This window comes from Eleutherodactylus coqui, chromosome 1, assembly GCF_035609145.1.
Source record: "Eleutherodactylus coqui strain aEleCoq1 chromosome 1, aEleCoq1.hap1, whole genome shotgun sequence".
NCBI lineage: Eukaryota > Metazoa > Chordata > Amphibia > Anura > Eleutherodactylidae > Eleutherodactylus > Eleutherodactylus coqui.
Genome location: NC_089837.1, coordinates 253,888,119 through 253,906,651, shown reverse-complemented (window position 1 = coordinate 253,906,651; position 18,533 = coordinate 253,888,119). Strand labels below are relative to the sequence as shown.

General features: G+C 44.9%; 1 protein-coding gene across 1 annotated transcript in view; it reads right to left on the bottom strand.

The window, feature by feature from the left end:
• Positions 1–18,533, bottom strand: part of ASCC3 (activating signal cointegrator 1 complex subunit 3) — a 677,124-nt gene that overhangs the window by 91,233 nt on the left and 567,358 nt on the right. Inside the window, exons 35-36 of the mRNA XM_066608127.1 lie at positions 14,896–15,007; positions 3,518–3,652 (exon numbers count right to left, since the gene is read on the bottom strand). Coding sequence (XP_066464224.1) covers positions 3,518–3,652; positions 14,896–15,007 — 247 coding nt within the window. The remainder of the gene's footprint in view (positions 1–3,517; positions 3,653–14,895; positions 15,008–18,533) is intronic.

Genomic DNA, 18,533 nt, shown 5'->3' with positions numbered 1-18,533 from the left:
CAGATATATTGGAGTTGTTGCAGATAACTATAGCAAGGGGTTCCATTGCCATCCGGAATAAAGCTGGCGAGAGTGGGCATCCCTGTCAAGTACCTCTAGAGATACGGACTGGAGTTGGTGTGGTAGATGGGATTTTGAGGTATGTAGAGAGGTTAGAGCCCTGGCATAACTATAGGGGATGCAGGAGATGTGGTTGCACCTGGGCCCAGGAGCCTCAGGGGGCCCATAAGGCCTTTCTTCTCCATATAGGGAGCCTAGTACCATGAATAAAGTATTATAGTTGTGGGCCATGTTACAGGTTTTGCATTGGGGCCCAGGAGCTTCAAGTTACACCTCTACGTTAAGAGGTTAAGAGAAGTTGGGGTGGCCCCAAGAAAAACTTTTGCACCCAGGCCCATGATTCTTTAGCTAAGCCCCTGGATTAGAGTAAGGGGCCATGATGACATTCGCTGAAGGACCAGTTGCAAAGTAGGACCCAAGATAAGCTATTGAAAGCTTTTTCTATATCTACAGCGATAACTGCTAATGGAGTTTTATGGAGGTTTGTTGAATGAATAACGTTCAATTTCATATGAACATTATCTGGTGCTTGTCTGCAGGTAATGAAGCTCACTTGATCTTGATGTACTAGGGAAGAGAGAAATCGGTCGAGTCTGGAAGCAATTATGGATGTCACGATTTTGAGGTCCACATTAAGGGGTGATATGGGCCTATAATTTAAGGAAATGGTGGGATAGTTCCAAGGCTTAGGTATAGTCGTGATGAGGCCTCATAGGAAATTGGGATGTATTTGGCCTTGTTGCAAGATATCGATGTATAAGTCAACCAGGTAGGATTTCAACACATGGGCAAATTTCTTATAAATAGAGACCTGTGAAGCCATCTGGTCCTGGGACCTTACCACGTTTAATCACCCAATCCACTTCCTCTGTAGTAATAGCGGAGTTGAGGCTTGATAGGGCAGAGCCTATCAACTGTGGTAAGTTAATACGGGAGAGAAAAGTATGTGCTTCGGGGTCAGATGTTTACGTGCTAGCAAGCGATCCGGTTTGTTCACATATTGAAAATATGAACCATGCGTCCAAGGCTTACTATATAGAACTGGAGAATCTAGATCTAGCCGAGAATCTTTAATAACATTTTGTAAATATATCGAAGAGTGGGAAAGCCAATTTAACAACGTAGCTCTAACTAGATAACCGCTAATAGCAATGTTTTTGCAATCACTACTAGCGATTCTCCGCTCGCGGGATTTAAATCGCAGCATGCTGCGATTTGCCGCGATTCTCCACGGAAAGCCTATCTGTCAGATAGGCTCAGATTGGAGAGTTGTCAGCTCATCCCTGCTCCCCGGCGGCAGCTCCCGTGGAGATCTGCCGCGGGATATCGCTATGCCCGTGGACAGGAGGCCTTAACGTGGCATTTGTGTATACATTTCCTGACACACACACACACACTATATACATCTATACACACATACATAGATTTATAACATACACCTACATATGGATGCATATTCAGTTTTATGTTAAATATTGGTGTGTGTTTTCATCACTGGAGTGTTGGTGTGTTACTTTATCAGTTAATTTCCCCTTGACAATTTCACTTGGAAAGTCATTAGCACATTTACCCTGTGCGGTGTTATTCCCTGTTGCCAAAACTGTTAAATGCCTCCATAAATGAAGAGGAAGCAGTAACGCCAAACAGATGTAATGTTATCGGGTGACAATGAAGGTGTGGAGCTATTGGCTTAATTAGAAAACTCATTAATTTGCAAAAAGAGAAAAAAATCTGCAAAATGCTGCATTTTCTTTCTATGGGTAGCAGACCTTCAGAAACGTTTAATTTACACCTTTAACAAGGATACCTAGAAAAGAAACTTAATTACCAATTATCTCTACATTTACATATGCACCAGAATACATGATATTTTAAGAGGCACCCAGTAGTATCTGGCAACAGATTGCATACCAAATGTTACAGCATTATGTTACATTCAATGATACTAATGTATATATGTATAAACAAAACAAGAAGGAATGTGCATATATATTATATATACATACACACACATATATACACACTTATCCAAAAGCGGGTTTATCAGCTTTATACAGTATAAATAAAACTCCCTTCAATCTTCAATAAACAGGCATCTTTTAGGCCTCCTTCACACAGGCAACAAAGCTGCGCGATTTTGTTGCATTGCTACTATGCTACAAATCGCATGTATGTGAAGCCCATGCTTTGCTATGGGTTCTTGCACACGTGCGATGTTTTGTAGCATGCATCAACCCGACACAAAAACCTCGCAGGTCCCGCAATACGCCTGTGACTCATTAGGTTTTGTAGCCCATGTTTCCCTATGGAGCCTTCCTCTCTGTTGCATCGCATCGCACAAAAACACGATTTTCTTGCAGTGCGATGCAACTTTGGCAATAGGCAATCCTACTGTCAGAGCCAAATGAGGCGTGACTGTGTAAGATGACAGATTTTAAAATGCAACATTAATTTGTAACACAATCTTGGTGCAAGATAAGCCTAACATTAGGTGGTGTAAAGTTAGAGAAAAGTATCTACATGTCTAACACGATGCATCTAATTTATCAGGTAGCATAAATTTGGCGCTTATTCAGACTTCCTAGTCTAAGTTTGCATTGTCTAAATACCACAGCCAGGACTAGTAAATCTGTGCCTTTGTGTTTCTATCCACTGTTCAAGATTTCTACTTACTATAAGTGAATAAGAACATGTTTATTTGCATCAAGAGGCTGAAACCCATTCTGAATGCTTCCATACAGAGCCTGTAAAATGAGTGTATTTAGATATAGAACACACCGAACAACCAATGTGATATTAGGAATACCCCTTTTATTAATGTATATTAAGCGCTGCGGAATAAATTGGCGCTATACAAATAAAGATTATTATTATTTATTGTTAACTCCAAAACAGAATTTACAGAAACAAATCAAAAATATTAGCACTGATGAAAGAGAATTATTCAAAGGCTAATATTTTATAGAGAATAATCAGTAGTTTTATGTAAGTTGGAACTAGTTTAAAGAGGGATTTCTCATGATGACAAACCCTTCTTAAAATGCAGCTGGCATGGTAATCAGCTAATCATTGAAGACAAGAGAAGTCAGATCTATGCCAATCAGTTGTCGTAGGCAAAGGAAGCCACATCCAAGCATACATTTCCACTGCATTGCCCGGAAAAGTAATACTATATGGCAGCTATTCAAATAAGCCGTCTGTATGATGCATTAACGCACTGGGTTCACCAGTGTTTCTTTGTTCTGGTATATAATCTCCCCATATGGAGCATATGCCCTAATAGAGTTCCTGAGTTAACTTCTTTAAGAATCAGAAATGATGCAATATTGCCATAAGATATGTATTAACATAAAACAAGTATAGTTAATAAGAACAGAAGTGGTCACAAAAAATGACCCCCCCCCCCCCCACACACACACACACACACACACACACATCTTCATTATTCTTCACTTACTGTAAGAATTGAAAGCAAATCTTCAACGGAACATTCTGGCTTTAGTCTTTGCCGAAACATCCGCACAGTTTGGTGTTTCAGATAATAATATGAAGAAATCCTTCCATAGGTTTGAGGCTCAATTGTGCAATTGTCCTTTGAAAAAGCAAAAATAAGGTAAAAAGTTTATCAGTGTTAAACTTTGGAAACCCAAAGATGGACTTTTATCAAAAGGTACCTTTACACCGGATGACTATCGTGCCAATAATCGCTGGAAACAGTAAAGTTGGGAGATAGTCGTCCCTTTTACAAATGGCCACTGACAGTGACAGAGTCACTTTGCTTTTAGTCCACTTAAAAACCAAGCGAATGTTGGGCTGTATAAACAGAAGTCGCTCAATCTATGAGTGATTGTCCATTTACTGTGAACCTAGGTGGGCAGCCAAAACATTGTACCTTTTAATTTGGCATCATGTTATAGAGCGAAGGAACTAAGCAGATTGATATATAGTTCTTTGGGAAAAGAGGTCATTCATTTACATACCTGCTCATTCTGTCCTTAGGAGTTCAGCGGCTGGTCTTATTTGTGATTTACAGCCTACCGGGTATAGCAGTGTGTACAGAGATTACTGTTAAGGCTGATTTAGACACAACGATCCTCACTCAAAAATCGCTCAAAGCTGTCTTTTGAGCAAGAATGGTTTTGCCTAACTGCACTTACATCGTGCAGTTTTTGTTAACCAGTCGCTGATCGTTCTCTTTCAGCATGCTGAGAGAGAATGATCAGCCTTATCAGGAGTTCACAGCGGGATACAGCTGATACTATTGTTTCAGCTGTATACTGCTCTGTGAACACAGCCAGGGGTATACTCCGCACGGAGTGTAAAGCTGTATACCAGCTGAGGGCTCCATGAACAGCCAGGGTATGAAGAACACAGTGGTCCAGCTGTGTTCTGCATACCCGGCTCATAGCAGAGAACCCCGCTTCGAGCAGAGAACAGCTGGATGCAGAAGACAAGCGGCCCCGATTGTCTTCTGCACACCCTGCTCGGATCGCTCCACTATACTGGATCTTTTCCCCAAATAATTTTTACCACTCTGTTCAGCTCTACAATATGCTGTTCTACACACGTGTTCAACTAGACATGTACTTTTTATCAAACACACTAGTTAGTGCAATCTAAATGCTTCTCAAAAGTGTGAGAATGGCCTCAACAGTAAGGTGCTACAGTTGAAGCACAGCTGTAGTGGCATCCTAGGTTGCACAGGCCTTTTTCTGGCTGAACCAATCCCTGGTTTAGCAACAGAATTGAGTTTTTTGTGGATATTCTATTGTAGTACTGAGTTTACAAGACAAATACAAGTTAAAATGAGCAACATTTGTAATTATGGCATGGATTTTGACCACTGGCTTCAGATGAGAATCAAACTATATAACAATGTGCCGAATATGTGCTGTAGATTTTTCAGACTTGACACCATTTGGAACGAGTTTCGCCACCAAGGCGCTGTGATGAAAGATTACTATTAGAGATCAGCGAACGTACTTGTCCGAGCTTGATACTCGTTCGAGTATTAGCGTGTTCGAGATGCTCGTTACTAGAGGCGAGCACCACGCGATGTTCAAGTTACTTTCACTTTCATCTCTGAGACGTTAGCGCGCTTTTCTGGCCAATAGAAAGACAGGGAAGGCATTACAACTTCCCCCTGCGACGTTCAAGCCCTATACCACCCCCCTGCAGTGGATGGCTGGCGAGATCAGGTGTCACCCGAGTATATAAATCGGCCCCTCCCGCGGCTCGCCACAGATGCATTCTGACAGAGATCAGGGAAAGTGCTGCTGGTGTGATAGACATGATAATTATTTAGTATAAAATGTCTATCGCTATTTGTATATAACCCAAATGTATTTTGCTATTGTAATGACTTTCAGCTCTGAGGAGTTCAAAGGACACACACACAATCTAATCATAGTATTTGCTAGACAATGGATGTCTGATCTAATGTTAGTTAAGTACATAGAAGTTACACAAGTTGCACAACCAGCTTCTAAGAGTTAAGGGCCATAGTGTCCTGTATATCCTTATATCCTGTGTTTAATACTGAGTGTTTGTCTAGCCCCCTTCCACTCCTCATCCTGAAGCTAGGTAAACAATGAGTCATCACTACACGGAGATGACTTCAGCTAGAGGACGAAGTCCATACCACCTCAACACTTGGAGGGGGTGGGCAGAGAGGTGGGGGATTCTGTATGATCCGACAAATGAGAATCTTATATGTTACTGATGTAATCTGTTGCACGCCCATTGAAGGGCGGTTGTCATGTGTTATAATAAAAGGCTTGAGCCTCTACACATTGTAGAGACTCTCCCAGTTTTAGACCAACATTGGTGTCTGATTCTGGTTCGATGATGTGTGCACACGATACTCAATTTGGAAGCGACAAAATACCCCAAAAGCCTGCTGGAGAAATCATAATCCAGATCACTGGTGCCGGAGCTGCTATAGGGAGAGCGTTAGGAGTGATTTTAGGCTTCAAGAACCCCAACGGTCCTTCTTAGGGCCACATCTGACCATGTGCAGTACTGTTGAGGCTGCTTTTAGCAGTGTTGCACAATTTTTTTTTTTTGTATATCGGCCATGCAGAGCATTGCGTCCGCAGTCTGCAGTCATTGTACAGAGTATAGGGCCAGTACTGGTGAGGCAGGGAAAGAGATATTCAGGCTATATAGGCAGTGGGCTTGTTCCAAAAAATTGGGGAAAAATACTATATTTGGGCTGCCTGTGACCGTCTTCAGTTTACTGCGTGTCTGCTGGGGGTAGTAGTCCTAATTAATACGCAGCTAAGCGTTACAGCAGGCTTGCGCAAATTTGTTTCCTGGATCTGCTGTCTCTGTTACATCAGCGCCGTCATCCCGCCAGAGGGAAACAGTATACATAATATTATATGCTGCCTACAGTATCTATCTGCTGGGGGTAGTAGTCCTAATTAATACGCAGCTAAGCGTTACAGCAGCCTTGCGCAAAATTGTTTCCTGGATCTGCTGTCTCTGTTACATCTGCGCCATCATCCCGCCAGAGGGAAACAGTATACATAATATTATACGCTGCCTACAGTATCTATCTGCTGGGGGTAGTAGTCCTAATTAATACGCAGCTAAGCGTTACAGCAGCCTTGCGCAAAATTGTTTCCTGGATCTGCTGTGCGTTCCGAAAGGGAAGTCAGCCTCCAACCACAGGCCAATAAGCGGCACATTTAATTACAGCGTTCTGTTTCTGCACTACTGGTAATACACCATGCTGAGGGGTAGGGGTAGGCCTAGAGGACGTGGACGCGGGCGAGGACGCGGAGGCCCAAGTCAGGGTGTGGGCACAGGCCGAGCTCCTGATCCAGGTGTATCGCAGCCGACTGCTGCGGGATTAGGAGAGAGTCACGTTTCTGGCGTACCCACATTCATCTCACAATTAATGGGTCCACGCGGTAGACCTTTATTAGAAAATGAGCAGTGTGAGCAGGTCCTGTCGTGGATGGCAGAAAGTGCATCCAGCAATCTATCGAACACCCAGAATTCTGCGCCGTCCACTGCTGCAACTCTGAATCCTCTGGCTGCTGCTCCTCCTTCCTCCCAGCCTCCTCACTCCATTACAATGACACATTCTGAGGAGCAGGCAGACTCCCAGGAACTGTTCCCGGGCCCCTGCCCAGAATGGCCAGCAATGGTTCCTCTCCCACCGGAGGAGTTTGTCGTGACCGATGCCCAACCTTTGGAAAGTTCCCGGGGTCCGGGGGATGAGGCTGGGGACTTCCGGCAACTGTCTCAAGAGCTTTCAGTGGGTGAGGAGGACGATGACGATGAGACACAGTTGTCTATCACTCAGGTAGTAGTAATTGGAGTAAGTCCGAGGGTGGAGCGCACAGAGGATTCGGAGGAAGAGCAGCAGGACGATGAGGTGACTGACCCCACCTGGTTTGCTACGCCTACTGAGGACAGGTCTTCAGAGGGGGAGGCAAGTGCAGCAGCAGGGCAGTTTGGAAGAGGCAGTGCGGTGGCCAGGGGTAGAGGCAGGGCCAGACCGAGTAATCCACCAACTGTTTCCCAAAGCGCCCCCTCGCGCCATGCCACCCTGCAGAGGCCGAGGTGCTCAAAGGTCTGGCAGTTTTTCACTGAGAGTGCAGACGACCGACGAACAGTGGTGTGCAACCTTTGTCGCGCCAAGATCAGCCAGGGAGCCTCCACCACCAGCCTCACCACCACCAGCATGCGCAGACATATGATGGCCAAGCACCCCACAAGGTGGGACGAAGGCCGTTCACCGCCTCCGGTTTGCACCGCTGCCTCTTCCCCTGTGCCCCAACCTGCCACTGAGATCCAAACCCCCTCTCAGGACACAGGCACTACCGTCTCCTGGCCTGCACCCACACCCTCACCTCCGCTGTGCTCGGCCCCATCCACCAATGTCTCTCAGCGCACCGTCCAGCCGTCGCTAGCGCAAGTCTTGGAGCGCAAGCGCAAGTACGCCGCCACGCACCCGCACGCTCAAGCGTTAAACGTGCACATAGCCAAATTTATCAGCCTGGAGATGCTGCCGTATAGGGTTGTGGAAACGGAGGCTTTCAAAGGCATGATGGCGGCGGCGGCCCCGCGCTACTCAGTTCCCAGTCGCCACTACTTTTCCCGATGTGCCATCCCAGCCCTGCACGACCACGTCTCCTGCAACATTGTACGCGCCCTCACCAACGCGGTTACTGGCAAGGTCCACTTAACAACGGACACGTGGACAAGCACAGGCGGGCAGGGCCACTATATCTCCCTGACGGCACATTGGGTGAATTTAGTGGAGGCTAGGACAGGGTCAGAGCCTGGGACCGCTCACGTCCTACCCACCCCCAGAATTGCGGGCCCCAGCTCGGTGGTGGTATCTGCGGCGGTGTATGCATCCTCCACTAAACCACCCTCCTCCTACGCAACCTCTGTCTCGCAATCAAGATGTGTCAGCAGCACGTCGCCAGCAGTCGGTGTCGCGCGTCGTGGCAGCACAGCGGTGGGCAAGCGTCAGCAGGCCGTGCTGAAACTACTCAGCTTAGGAGAGAAGAGGCACACGGCCCACGAACTGCTGCAGGGTCTGACAGAGCAGACCGACCGCTGGTTTGCGCCGCTGAGCCTCCAACCGGGCATGGTCGTGTGTGACAACGGCCGTAACCTGGTGGCGGCTCTGCAGCTCGGCAGCCTCACGCACGTGCCATGCCTGGCCCACGTCTTTAATTTGGTGGTTCAGCGCTTTCTGAAAAGCTACCCACGCTTGTTAGACCTGCTCGGAAAGGTGCGCCGGCTCTGCGCACATTTCCGCAAGTCCCACATGGACGCTGCCACCCTGCAACATCGGTTTCATCTGCCAGTGCACCGAGTGCTGTGCGACGTGCCCACACGGTGGAACTCTACGCTCCACATGTTGGCCAGGCTCTATGAGCAGCGTAGAGCTATAGTGGAATACCAACTCCAACATGGGCGGCGCAGTGGGAGTCAGCCTCCTCAATTCTTTACAGAAGAGTGGGCCTGGTTGGCAGACATCTGCCAGGTCCTTGGAAACTTTGAGGAGTCTACCCAGATGGTGAGCGGCGATGCTGCAATCATTAGCGTCACCATTCCTCTGCTATGCCTCTTGAGAAGTTCCCTGCAAAGCATAAAGGCAGACGCTTTGCACTCGGAAACAGAGGCGGGGGAAGACAGTATGTCGCTGGATAGTTAGAGCACCCTCATGTCTATATCTCAGCGTGTTGAGGAGGAGGAGGGGGAGGAGGAGGAGGAGGAGGGGGAAGAGACAGCTGGGCCCACAGCTGAGGGTACCCATGCTGCTTGCCTGTCATCCTTTCAGCGTGTATGGCCGGAGGAGGAAGAGGAGGAGGATCCTGAAAGTGATCTTCCTAGTGAGGACAGCCATGTGTTGCGTACAGGTACCCTGGCACACATGGCTGACTTCATGTTAGGATGCCTTTCTCGTGACCCTCGCGTTACACGCATTCTGGCCACTACGGATTACTGGGTGTACACACTGCTCGACCCACGGTATAAGGAGAACCTTTCCACTCTCATACCCAAAGAGGAAAGGGGTTCGAGAGTGATGCTATACCACAGGACCCTGGCGGACAAACTGATGGTAAAAGTCCCATCCGACAGCGCTAGTGGCCGAAGGCGCAGTTCCGAGGGCCAGGTAGCAGGGGAGGCACAGAGATCAGGCAGCATGTACAGCACAGGCAGGGGAACACTCTCTAAGGCCTTTGACAGCTTTCTGGCTCCCCAGCAAGACTGTGTCACCGCTCCCCAGTCAAGGCTGAGTCGGCGGGAGCACTGTAAAAGGATGGTGAGGGAGTACGTAGCCGATCGCACGACCGTCCTCCGTGACGCCTCTGCCCCCTACAACTACTGGGTGTCGAAGCTGTACACGTGGCCTGAACTCGCGCTGTATGCCCTGGAGGTGCTTGCTTGTCCTGCGGCTAGTGTCTTGTCAGAGAGGGTGTTTAGTGCGGCTGGGGGAATCATCACAGATAAGCGTACCCACCTGTCAACCGACAGTGCCGACAGGCTTACACTCATCAAGATGAACAAAGCCTGGATTTCCCCAGACTTCTCTTCTCCACCAGCGGACAGCAGCAATACCTAAACAATACGTAGGCTGCACCCGCGGATGGAAGCATTGTTCTCTATCACCATCAAAAACGTGGACCTTTTAGCTTCATCAATCTGCGTATAATATTCATCTTCCTCCTCCTGCTCCTCCTCCTGAAACCTGACGTAATCACGCCGAACGGGCAATTTTTCTTAGGCCCACAAGGCTCAGTCATATAATTTTTGTAAACAATTTTTATACGTTTCAATGCTCATTAAAGCGTTGAAACTTGCACCTCAACCAATTTTTATTTTAACTGGGCTGCCTCCAGGCCTAGTTACAAATTAAGCCACATTAACCAAAGCGATTAATGGGTTACACCTTCCCTCTTGGTTGGGCATGGGCAATTTTTCTGACGTACATTAGTACTGTTGGTACACCAATTTTTTGGGGCCCTCGCCTACAGTGTAATCCAATTAATTTTTTGCCCACCTGCATTAAAGCTGACGTTACATCAGCTGTGATGGGCACTGCAATGGGATACATTTATGTACCGCCGGTGGGTTCCAGGGAGCCACCCATGCTGTCGGTCCACACGGAGTTGTAACTGCATGTGTCCACTTCTAAAGAACCCCAGTCTGACTGGGGCATGCAGTGTGGGCCGAAGCCCACCTGCATTAAACATGACATTACCTCAGCTGTGATGGGCAATGCAATGGGATATATTTATGTACCGCCGGTGGCTTCCTGGCACCCACCCATGCTGTCGGTCCACAGGGACTTCACAATAGGGAGTTGTACCTGCCTGTGTCTATGAATTAAAAACCCCGGTCAGGTTGGGGCATACAGTGTGGGCCGAAGCCCATCTGCATTTAATCGGGCGTTACCTCAGCTGTGATGGGCACTGCAATGGGATACATTTATGTACAGCCGGTGGGTTCCAGGGAGCCACCCATGCTGTGGGTGCACACGGAATTCCCATTGCGGAGTTGTACCTGCCTGTGAATATTTATAAAAAACCGCGGTCTGACTGGGGCATGCAGACACCTTGACAGAATGAATAGTGTGTGGCACATAGGTTCCCCATTGCTATGCCCACGTGTGCAGCTCCTGATGGCGGTGGCACAGGATTATATTTCTCATTGCTTCTGTACAGCATTGTGGGCTATCGCCCCGCCCCTTTTAAAGAGGGTCGCTGCCTAGCCGTGCCAACCCTCTGCAGTGTGTGCCTGCGGTTTCTCCTCATGGCAGACGCACTTATAAATAGACATAAGGGTGGTGTGGCTATGAGGCCAGCGTGTGGCATGAGTGCAGCTGAAGGCTGCGCAGGGACAATTTGGTGTGCGCTGTGGACACTGCGTCGTGCGGGGGGGGGGGGGGGGGGGGTTGGGCAGCATGTAACCCAGGAGAAGTGGCAGCGGAGTGTCATGCAGGCAGTGATTGTGCTTTGTTGGAGGTAGTGTGGTGCTTAGCTAAGGTATGCATTGCTAATGAGGGCTTTTCAGAAGTAAAAGTTGTTGGGAGGGGGGGGGCACTCTTGCCACTATTGTGGCTTAATAGTGGGACCTGGGAACTTGAGATGCAGCCCAACATGTAGCCCCTCGCCTGCCCTTTCCGTTGCTGTGTCGTTCCCATCACTTTCTTGAATTGCCCAGATTTTCACAAATGGAAACCTTAGTGAGCATCGGCGATATACAAAAATGCTCGAGTCGCCCATTGACTTCAATGGGGTTCGTTACTCGAAACGAACCCTCGAGCATCGCGAAAATTTCGTCCCGAGTAACGAGCATTTTGGTGCTCGCTCATCTCTAATTACTATTCATCTAGCAGATATGCCTAATGCATACAGTACCAAAAACTTATATAGTTATTTTTTTTGCTGCAATACTTTTATTTATTTTCAAAGATATTACATTTTTTAAAATTATATTCTGCCGCCATCTTCTGAGAGTAATAACTTTTTTATTTTTCCGTTGACATAGGTGTGATGGCTAATTTTTTGCAGGACGTCCTGTAGTTTTCCTTGGTACCATTTTAGAATACATATGAGTTTTTGATCGCTTTTTATTGCACTTTTTCTTGGAGACAGGGTTACCAAAAAAGCGCATTTCTGTCTTTCTTTATTTTTTGATGATGTTCATTGTGCAGAGTAAATAATGTATTACTTTGACAGAGCAGACTTTTACGGATGCGATGATACCAAATATGTAATTTTGTTTTAATGATTTATAATTTTTTTAAAATAAATATAGCAAAGGGCGGGGGGACTTTTACTTGTTAAGCTTTGATCACTCCTGCCTTCTTGATCGCATCATACTGCGATCAGGCAGGCAGCCTATCAAGCCACACCATGGCCATGGTTTGGTAGGCATTCTGCTAAGACAGCCCTGGAGCCTTTCAGAAGGCCCCCAGGTGTCATGACACCCACACAGCACCCTGCGATCTCATAGTTGGGGGGCCATATGGGTCACGAGAACATCGCTCAAGGGATTTTAATGCCGTTGTCAGAATTGACAGCAGCATTTAAAGGATTAACAGCTCCAATTAGCCACGTGGCTTATTGGAGCTGTTGCCACCGGGGGGCAGCTGTAAGAAACAGCCGATGCCCGCGTTGTATAGAGGAAGATCGCAGGACCAATGCGGTTAAATAAAACAAATGCGGAATGACATTGTTACAAAATGCCTGCAATCCTAATTATTTTTAATGTACGTTAATTAGAATTGCATTTATCGTAATGCCAAATTAGGTTTTATACTTTATACAGCCTTTTGGTTAGGAATGACGAAAGCTGAAACTAAATTTGCCACAAAATAATTAGTAGCGATAATAATAATAAGTCGTTTTATTTATATACCGCATGCATATTATGTAGCACTTGAGGCTGGGTTCTGTCCCCATTGGGGCATACAATCTATATTCACCATGAAGTTTTTAAACTGATGCCAAATTTATAACTTTCTTAGACTGGGAGAAATTTCCATAGTCGTACAAAATTCATATCCTTCTCTGCTAGTTCTGATCGTATATTTGTATGAAAGAGAGAACTGGGCTAATTCTTCTTTTCCCCCAACATCTGTTGTCAGGGGCTTGTTGGTCTGTTCCCACACATATTACTATGTAACTTAATCATCCTGAAATCACTCAATTTGTTCAACCTTAGGGATCCTTCACATGGGCGTAGTTGCGCATACAATACGCATAGAGTAGAAACCATTGTGCGCATTTTGATCACACAAAAAAACACAGCATACTCAGCTTTTGGCGCACCGAAGGTCCCCACATAAGTCAATGGTTGGTGGAGGGGGCGCCATATGCAATGAGATGCGTAATATGCTGCGTAATTCTGCGGGAAAAAGAGCACATTTGGAACTAGTTAGCCATTTCAAGTGGTGCATCTTGTTTGCTGTGAGCAAATGAACATGCTCTACGGGCAGAAAAACTTCATTGGAATATGCAGATGGATGCGCAAAAAAAGCATAGTTCGTTCTGGAAAAATGCAGTGTTGAGGTGCAAGCAAATGACCATGCGCCCATGTGGCTGAGTCCTTAATCTCATGTATATGGAAAGCTTGAGTGCTCAAAGGCAAGAGAAAACCATGTTTCCTTGTCAAAACTGGAGAGTATCAATAGCTCTTAAATGGTCAATATGGCAGAATATAAAAATTCTTAAAAGCTTCCTTGAAAACTTTTTAAACCCTGCATAACATCTAAATTACTTTGAAGCTTTGAATTGTTTTCTCATGCGCAACCTTGTGCGATATCACAGTTTAACACCTTTGTTGGCTATGTATTTTGCAGTACCACTTGCTTATCTTTAATTTGTACCTCAGAGACATTTAAAGTTGCCCATTAAATCTGCAACTACCAAATGCTTCTAATTAGGCACAGATGTCCACATATAGCTTTCAGTGCACTTACATCCACTTGCTCTCAAATGGTTTGCTAGAAAAAAAAGTTTTAACCAGCGATACTTGTGCAGTCAAAATTAAATAAATCAGTCAGGTTCAAAGAAGTAAATCATCGGGATGCATAGTTTCTGACAAGTGAAACAATCATTCCCATACTATAATGAAAAAGGCTACAGCATCTGCTTGTTAATAAGAATTCAAATGATATTTACATAACAGTCATAACATTTATAAACCTACAATTACTGCACAGAAAGTCAATGTGTTTTAGAGAGAATTTTATATTTTTACCTAGTGGGATTCTAGACTATAAGGCAGCTCCATATTTTTGGACTATTGGCTGATGTCTGCTATCACATAGTCTACTGCAAGCCAATTAAATGAGGTGTACTTGATTAAAAAAATAATATGGTTTTCCTTCAAAAACAGCCTACATCTGTCCATAGCTTGTGTGGCGTATTGCAGATTAGCCCCATTTAGTTCAACAAGGCTGAGCTGCAGTACCGGATACAATCCCTGGACAGGTGTGGTGCTGTTTTGGAGGGAAGCAGTATTTTTTTTTCTTATACAACCCATTTAATATATGATTTAGTTTTAGTTATATTATGCAAATGATTCATCTGGATTTGCTGCAATAGATAACATATATCATCAGTAGAAATACGTTGTATATAAAGGCAATTACTTTAATACCTGTGTAACGCATCATGTTAATTCTTTGTATACTACAATATAATTACTGACTTTTAAGAATGATTATATTTTTACTTTGGACATTGACTTGTGCTAAATATTCATTCATAAACTTCATATCTCAAAAATACTTCTAGAATACACTGAAAATCTATGCATGCTGACCGGACTAATGAGCATAGAGATCCTCACCTCAGCAATCTCCATGCAGTATGAACATTCTAGGTCAATGAGTGATTTCTCCACAAGATTTGAAAGGAATTTATTCATTGATTCATGTCCAACATCTTCTAAATTGTAGTAACTAGTGTAAAAAAAATTACAATCAGGCAATGAAGTTCTGTCACTATAAATTCACTTAAATTAAAGTCCGACAGTGTATCAAAACAAAACAAAGAAATTTTACTTAGAGCATAAAGGTGGAAGTATAGGGGTGTTTAATTACAGCGATACAATTAACACAATACTTAATCATGCTAACTGCATTGAATCATCCTGTCATTGTTTCCTTGCTGTAAACAGACAGCTTGCCATTTTTATCAGCATGTTATTTCATTTAACTCACAATGAAACCCAGGTTTACAATAATTGACTTGTCAGAAGCTCTAATTTATAAAGTTGGGCTTTGCCAGCCTTCTAGATATTGGTCTCAAGCAGCATACAAGCAGGGTTGAATATTTACAATGCTGTTAACAGGTGCGGAGTTGTTTAATGACTCTAATAGCCAGAAGCGTACTGAGAAAGCTAGCGGGATCACAATTACAGGCTGTTTGAACACAACAATTACTCGTCCCCTGAGAGGTGTGAAAGTCAAAGGCAGTTTCATACTAACAGCATCTAGCACATGAGCTAGACAGTCAAACTTCTATTAGTATTTCAATGGCGGAAAAAAACAAGCCCCCCTGAATCATAAAATATGGAAAAGTCTAAAATGTAAGGAAGTTTTAAAAATACAGAAAATTAATTTCTTATTGTATGCAGCACAGAGTATAAATACTAACGTTTAATACGAAAAATACCACTTAAGGGCTCTTTTACACAGGCTCTGCAATTTTCCTCCAGCCTTGTCACGGCCACAGCGCAATCGAAGATCGCATGAACGAGAGGCAGCCGTGACCAAGTCACGGCTATATTTCCCATTTATGCGGCCGTTCAGACAGCCCGGGTCAGGCAAGTGTACGATGAGCCTGGGATACTGTCAGGCGGGGGAAGAGAGTTTAGTTTTGCTAAACTCCCACCCCCTTCCCTCCCCCTCTCCGCTCCTTGCCGGCTGTCTGCATTGGGAGTTTGTCTGACGCGCGCGAGCTAGTTATCTTAACTCCTGCCCTGTCTCCACCCCTTGCCTGCTGTCTGCAATGGGAGGAGGCAGGATGGAATGGGAGCTAGTGTGCTAATCTCTCACCCCGTCCCGCCCCTCTCTTGGCCACTAGCCAGAAACCAATGCCTCAGATGGGTAGCATATATCAGACGGATGTGAAAACTGGGCTGATATCCGCTCATGTGAATGAAGCCTAAAGGTGTATTCCTAACTTGGTAAGGTATCACCTATATACAATATGGAGCATAAGTTGCTGATTCGTATGGGTTGGACTTCTGGGATCCCCATTAATCCAGAGACATCATTGTCCCTAAATTTTGATAGCATTTACTCTAATAGATCTAGCATTCACTTTAATGGACTTGTCAAAGATTGCTGGGCATTTGAAAACTTCAGCTATTTCTGGCAGTTCCCACTGAAGTGAACAGAGTGGTGGCATGTGTGCGTGGTCACTGTTGTCAAAATTTAGGGACATGCTGGGAGAGATATCTTTGGAATGGTGAGGGTCCCAGTGATTGGACCTCCAGCAATCAGCTGTGCATAGGGGTATTGTGCGGAGATGGCAATACCCTTTTAAGCCACTGAACAAAGTAAGTGCATGTGTCACCATATGATATATTGTAATGTACCACCAAATTTTACAAAATTATGACTACTACCAACCGCAAGCATCATAATAATGAATGTTTCATTGGCCAACAAGATGATGTTGATTTGGTCTGAAGACACCAGGGGTCTGGACTGTACTACTAACCAGCTGCAGATGGTTTAATTTTCAACAGATCAGTGGTTGTGCCTATGAAGACCCTTCAAGGATGCCTGGAACTGCAGGGACCAGTTAAGTAAAACTTTCGATGTTGGGCTGTGTCCTTTCCTCTGCTAAACTGTCTCCCCTTCCCTCCCCCTCACTGGCTTACCTCCTCTCTCCTTCCCTCCGGCTGTTTGCAATGAGAGGAGGTGGGATGGGGGCAAAGCTAAGCTCCCGCCACCTCCCCGTGTCCGCAGCCAGCAAAGGGGTGGAGCAGGGGACAAAGCCTAGCTCTGCCCCATCATGCTGCTAAACTCCCTCCCACCGCCCTTCTACAGTCATTAGCTCCCATTGGAGTCTATGCAACGGCCGATTTATTCCGGGCAGAAAGATAGTTCCAGGACCATCTTTCCTGCCTGGCGTAAAAGCGCCCGGTGCTATATTGCCCAGCCGGGCGCTTTTATGCCACGGGAATACGCCCGTGTGATCTCATGCATTGGAATCCAATGCATCAGATCGTAGCGTATATGGCCATGAAAACGGTGGTCAATATACGCTCGTGTAAATAAGTCCTGATGGAGCTAAAAATGGTAGTTATAGTATTGACCCACATTCAGTGGCTCAACATGAGATGTGAATGAATATGATCCTAAAGAAAATAAAATGCAGTATTAGAAAAACCTGGAAACTACTACCATGTCCTGAATAGTGAACACCAATGTTGGGAAGACTAAAAAAATAGATCAAAGCTGTCCAGAAAAATATAATGATTTGTTGCCTCTATTATTCCATTAAGTAACAAACATGTCAGCTATTTCTCAGATGCTCTAAATTGATGTACCAAGAATATCTGTAAAACCAGAGCAGAGTAGGGAGAAAATGTAAATTAAGGATTAATGCCAAAGACCACATTAAATAAATAAATAAATCTCTCAGGTCTGTGAATAAGAATGAGACTTCTCTAATACATTTTATTAAACTGATGTACATGAAGCCTAAGACGCATAGCAAAACAACACTACTTTTCAGCCTATGACCACAAAACGCATAACCATAAATTCAAAGAAATGAGCAGTATTGCTTTTAATCAGCTTATTAAAAATAAAGCAAGATTGCTTTACAGCACTATGTGTGCAAAAAAAGCTTGTCTATTAGAACCATTGGTTTCCTATGTAGTGTTCAAATGTCCGTTTTTTACAGACGCAAAATCTTTGCATCTGCAAAAGATAGGACATGTGTGCACCGGCAAGGTCCGTGCTGCGCATAAAGACTCCCCGCGGGGAGTCCCCTCATCATCTGTGACAGCACTATCCCTGCGGGGACAAAAGAATTCCCTGTCACAACTGTGGCAGAGGATCGTGATGTTCTCCGATTGCTTTAAATGGGGCCGGTGCTGCAGCCATTCATTGAATTAAATCCCTGGACAAAGCTGATCCGGGTCTGCTAGGACCTTGCAGCTCTGCTGTGACAGAGGGAACCCAATTCCCTTAAAATTAGGAACCAATTTCCATACTTTATTTTAGTGGAAATTTACACATTTTAAAAAAATCATTTTTTTAGCTTTTAGATCCCCCAATGAAACAAAAAAAATCTTTAAAAAAAGGTGAAAAAAAGATGTTAAAAAATAGCCCTGTATATCACATAAAAACTGCTGCAAAAATAATTTAGGTTTAGGGCAATAAAAGAACCACATGGATAAAATCCCTAAGAAGTGTCTGGTCCTTCAGGACTAAAACACCATGATCTTTAAGGAGTTAAAAATAT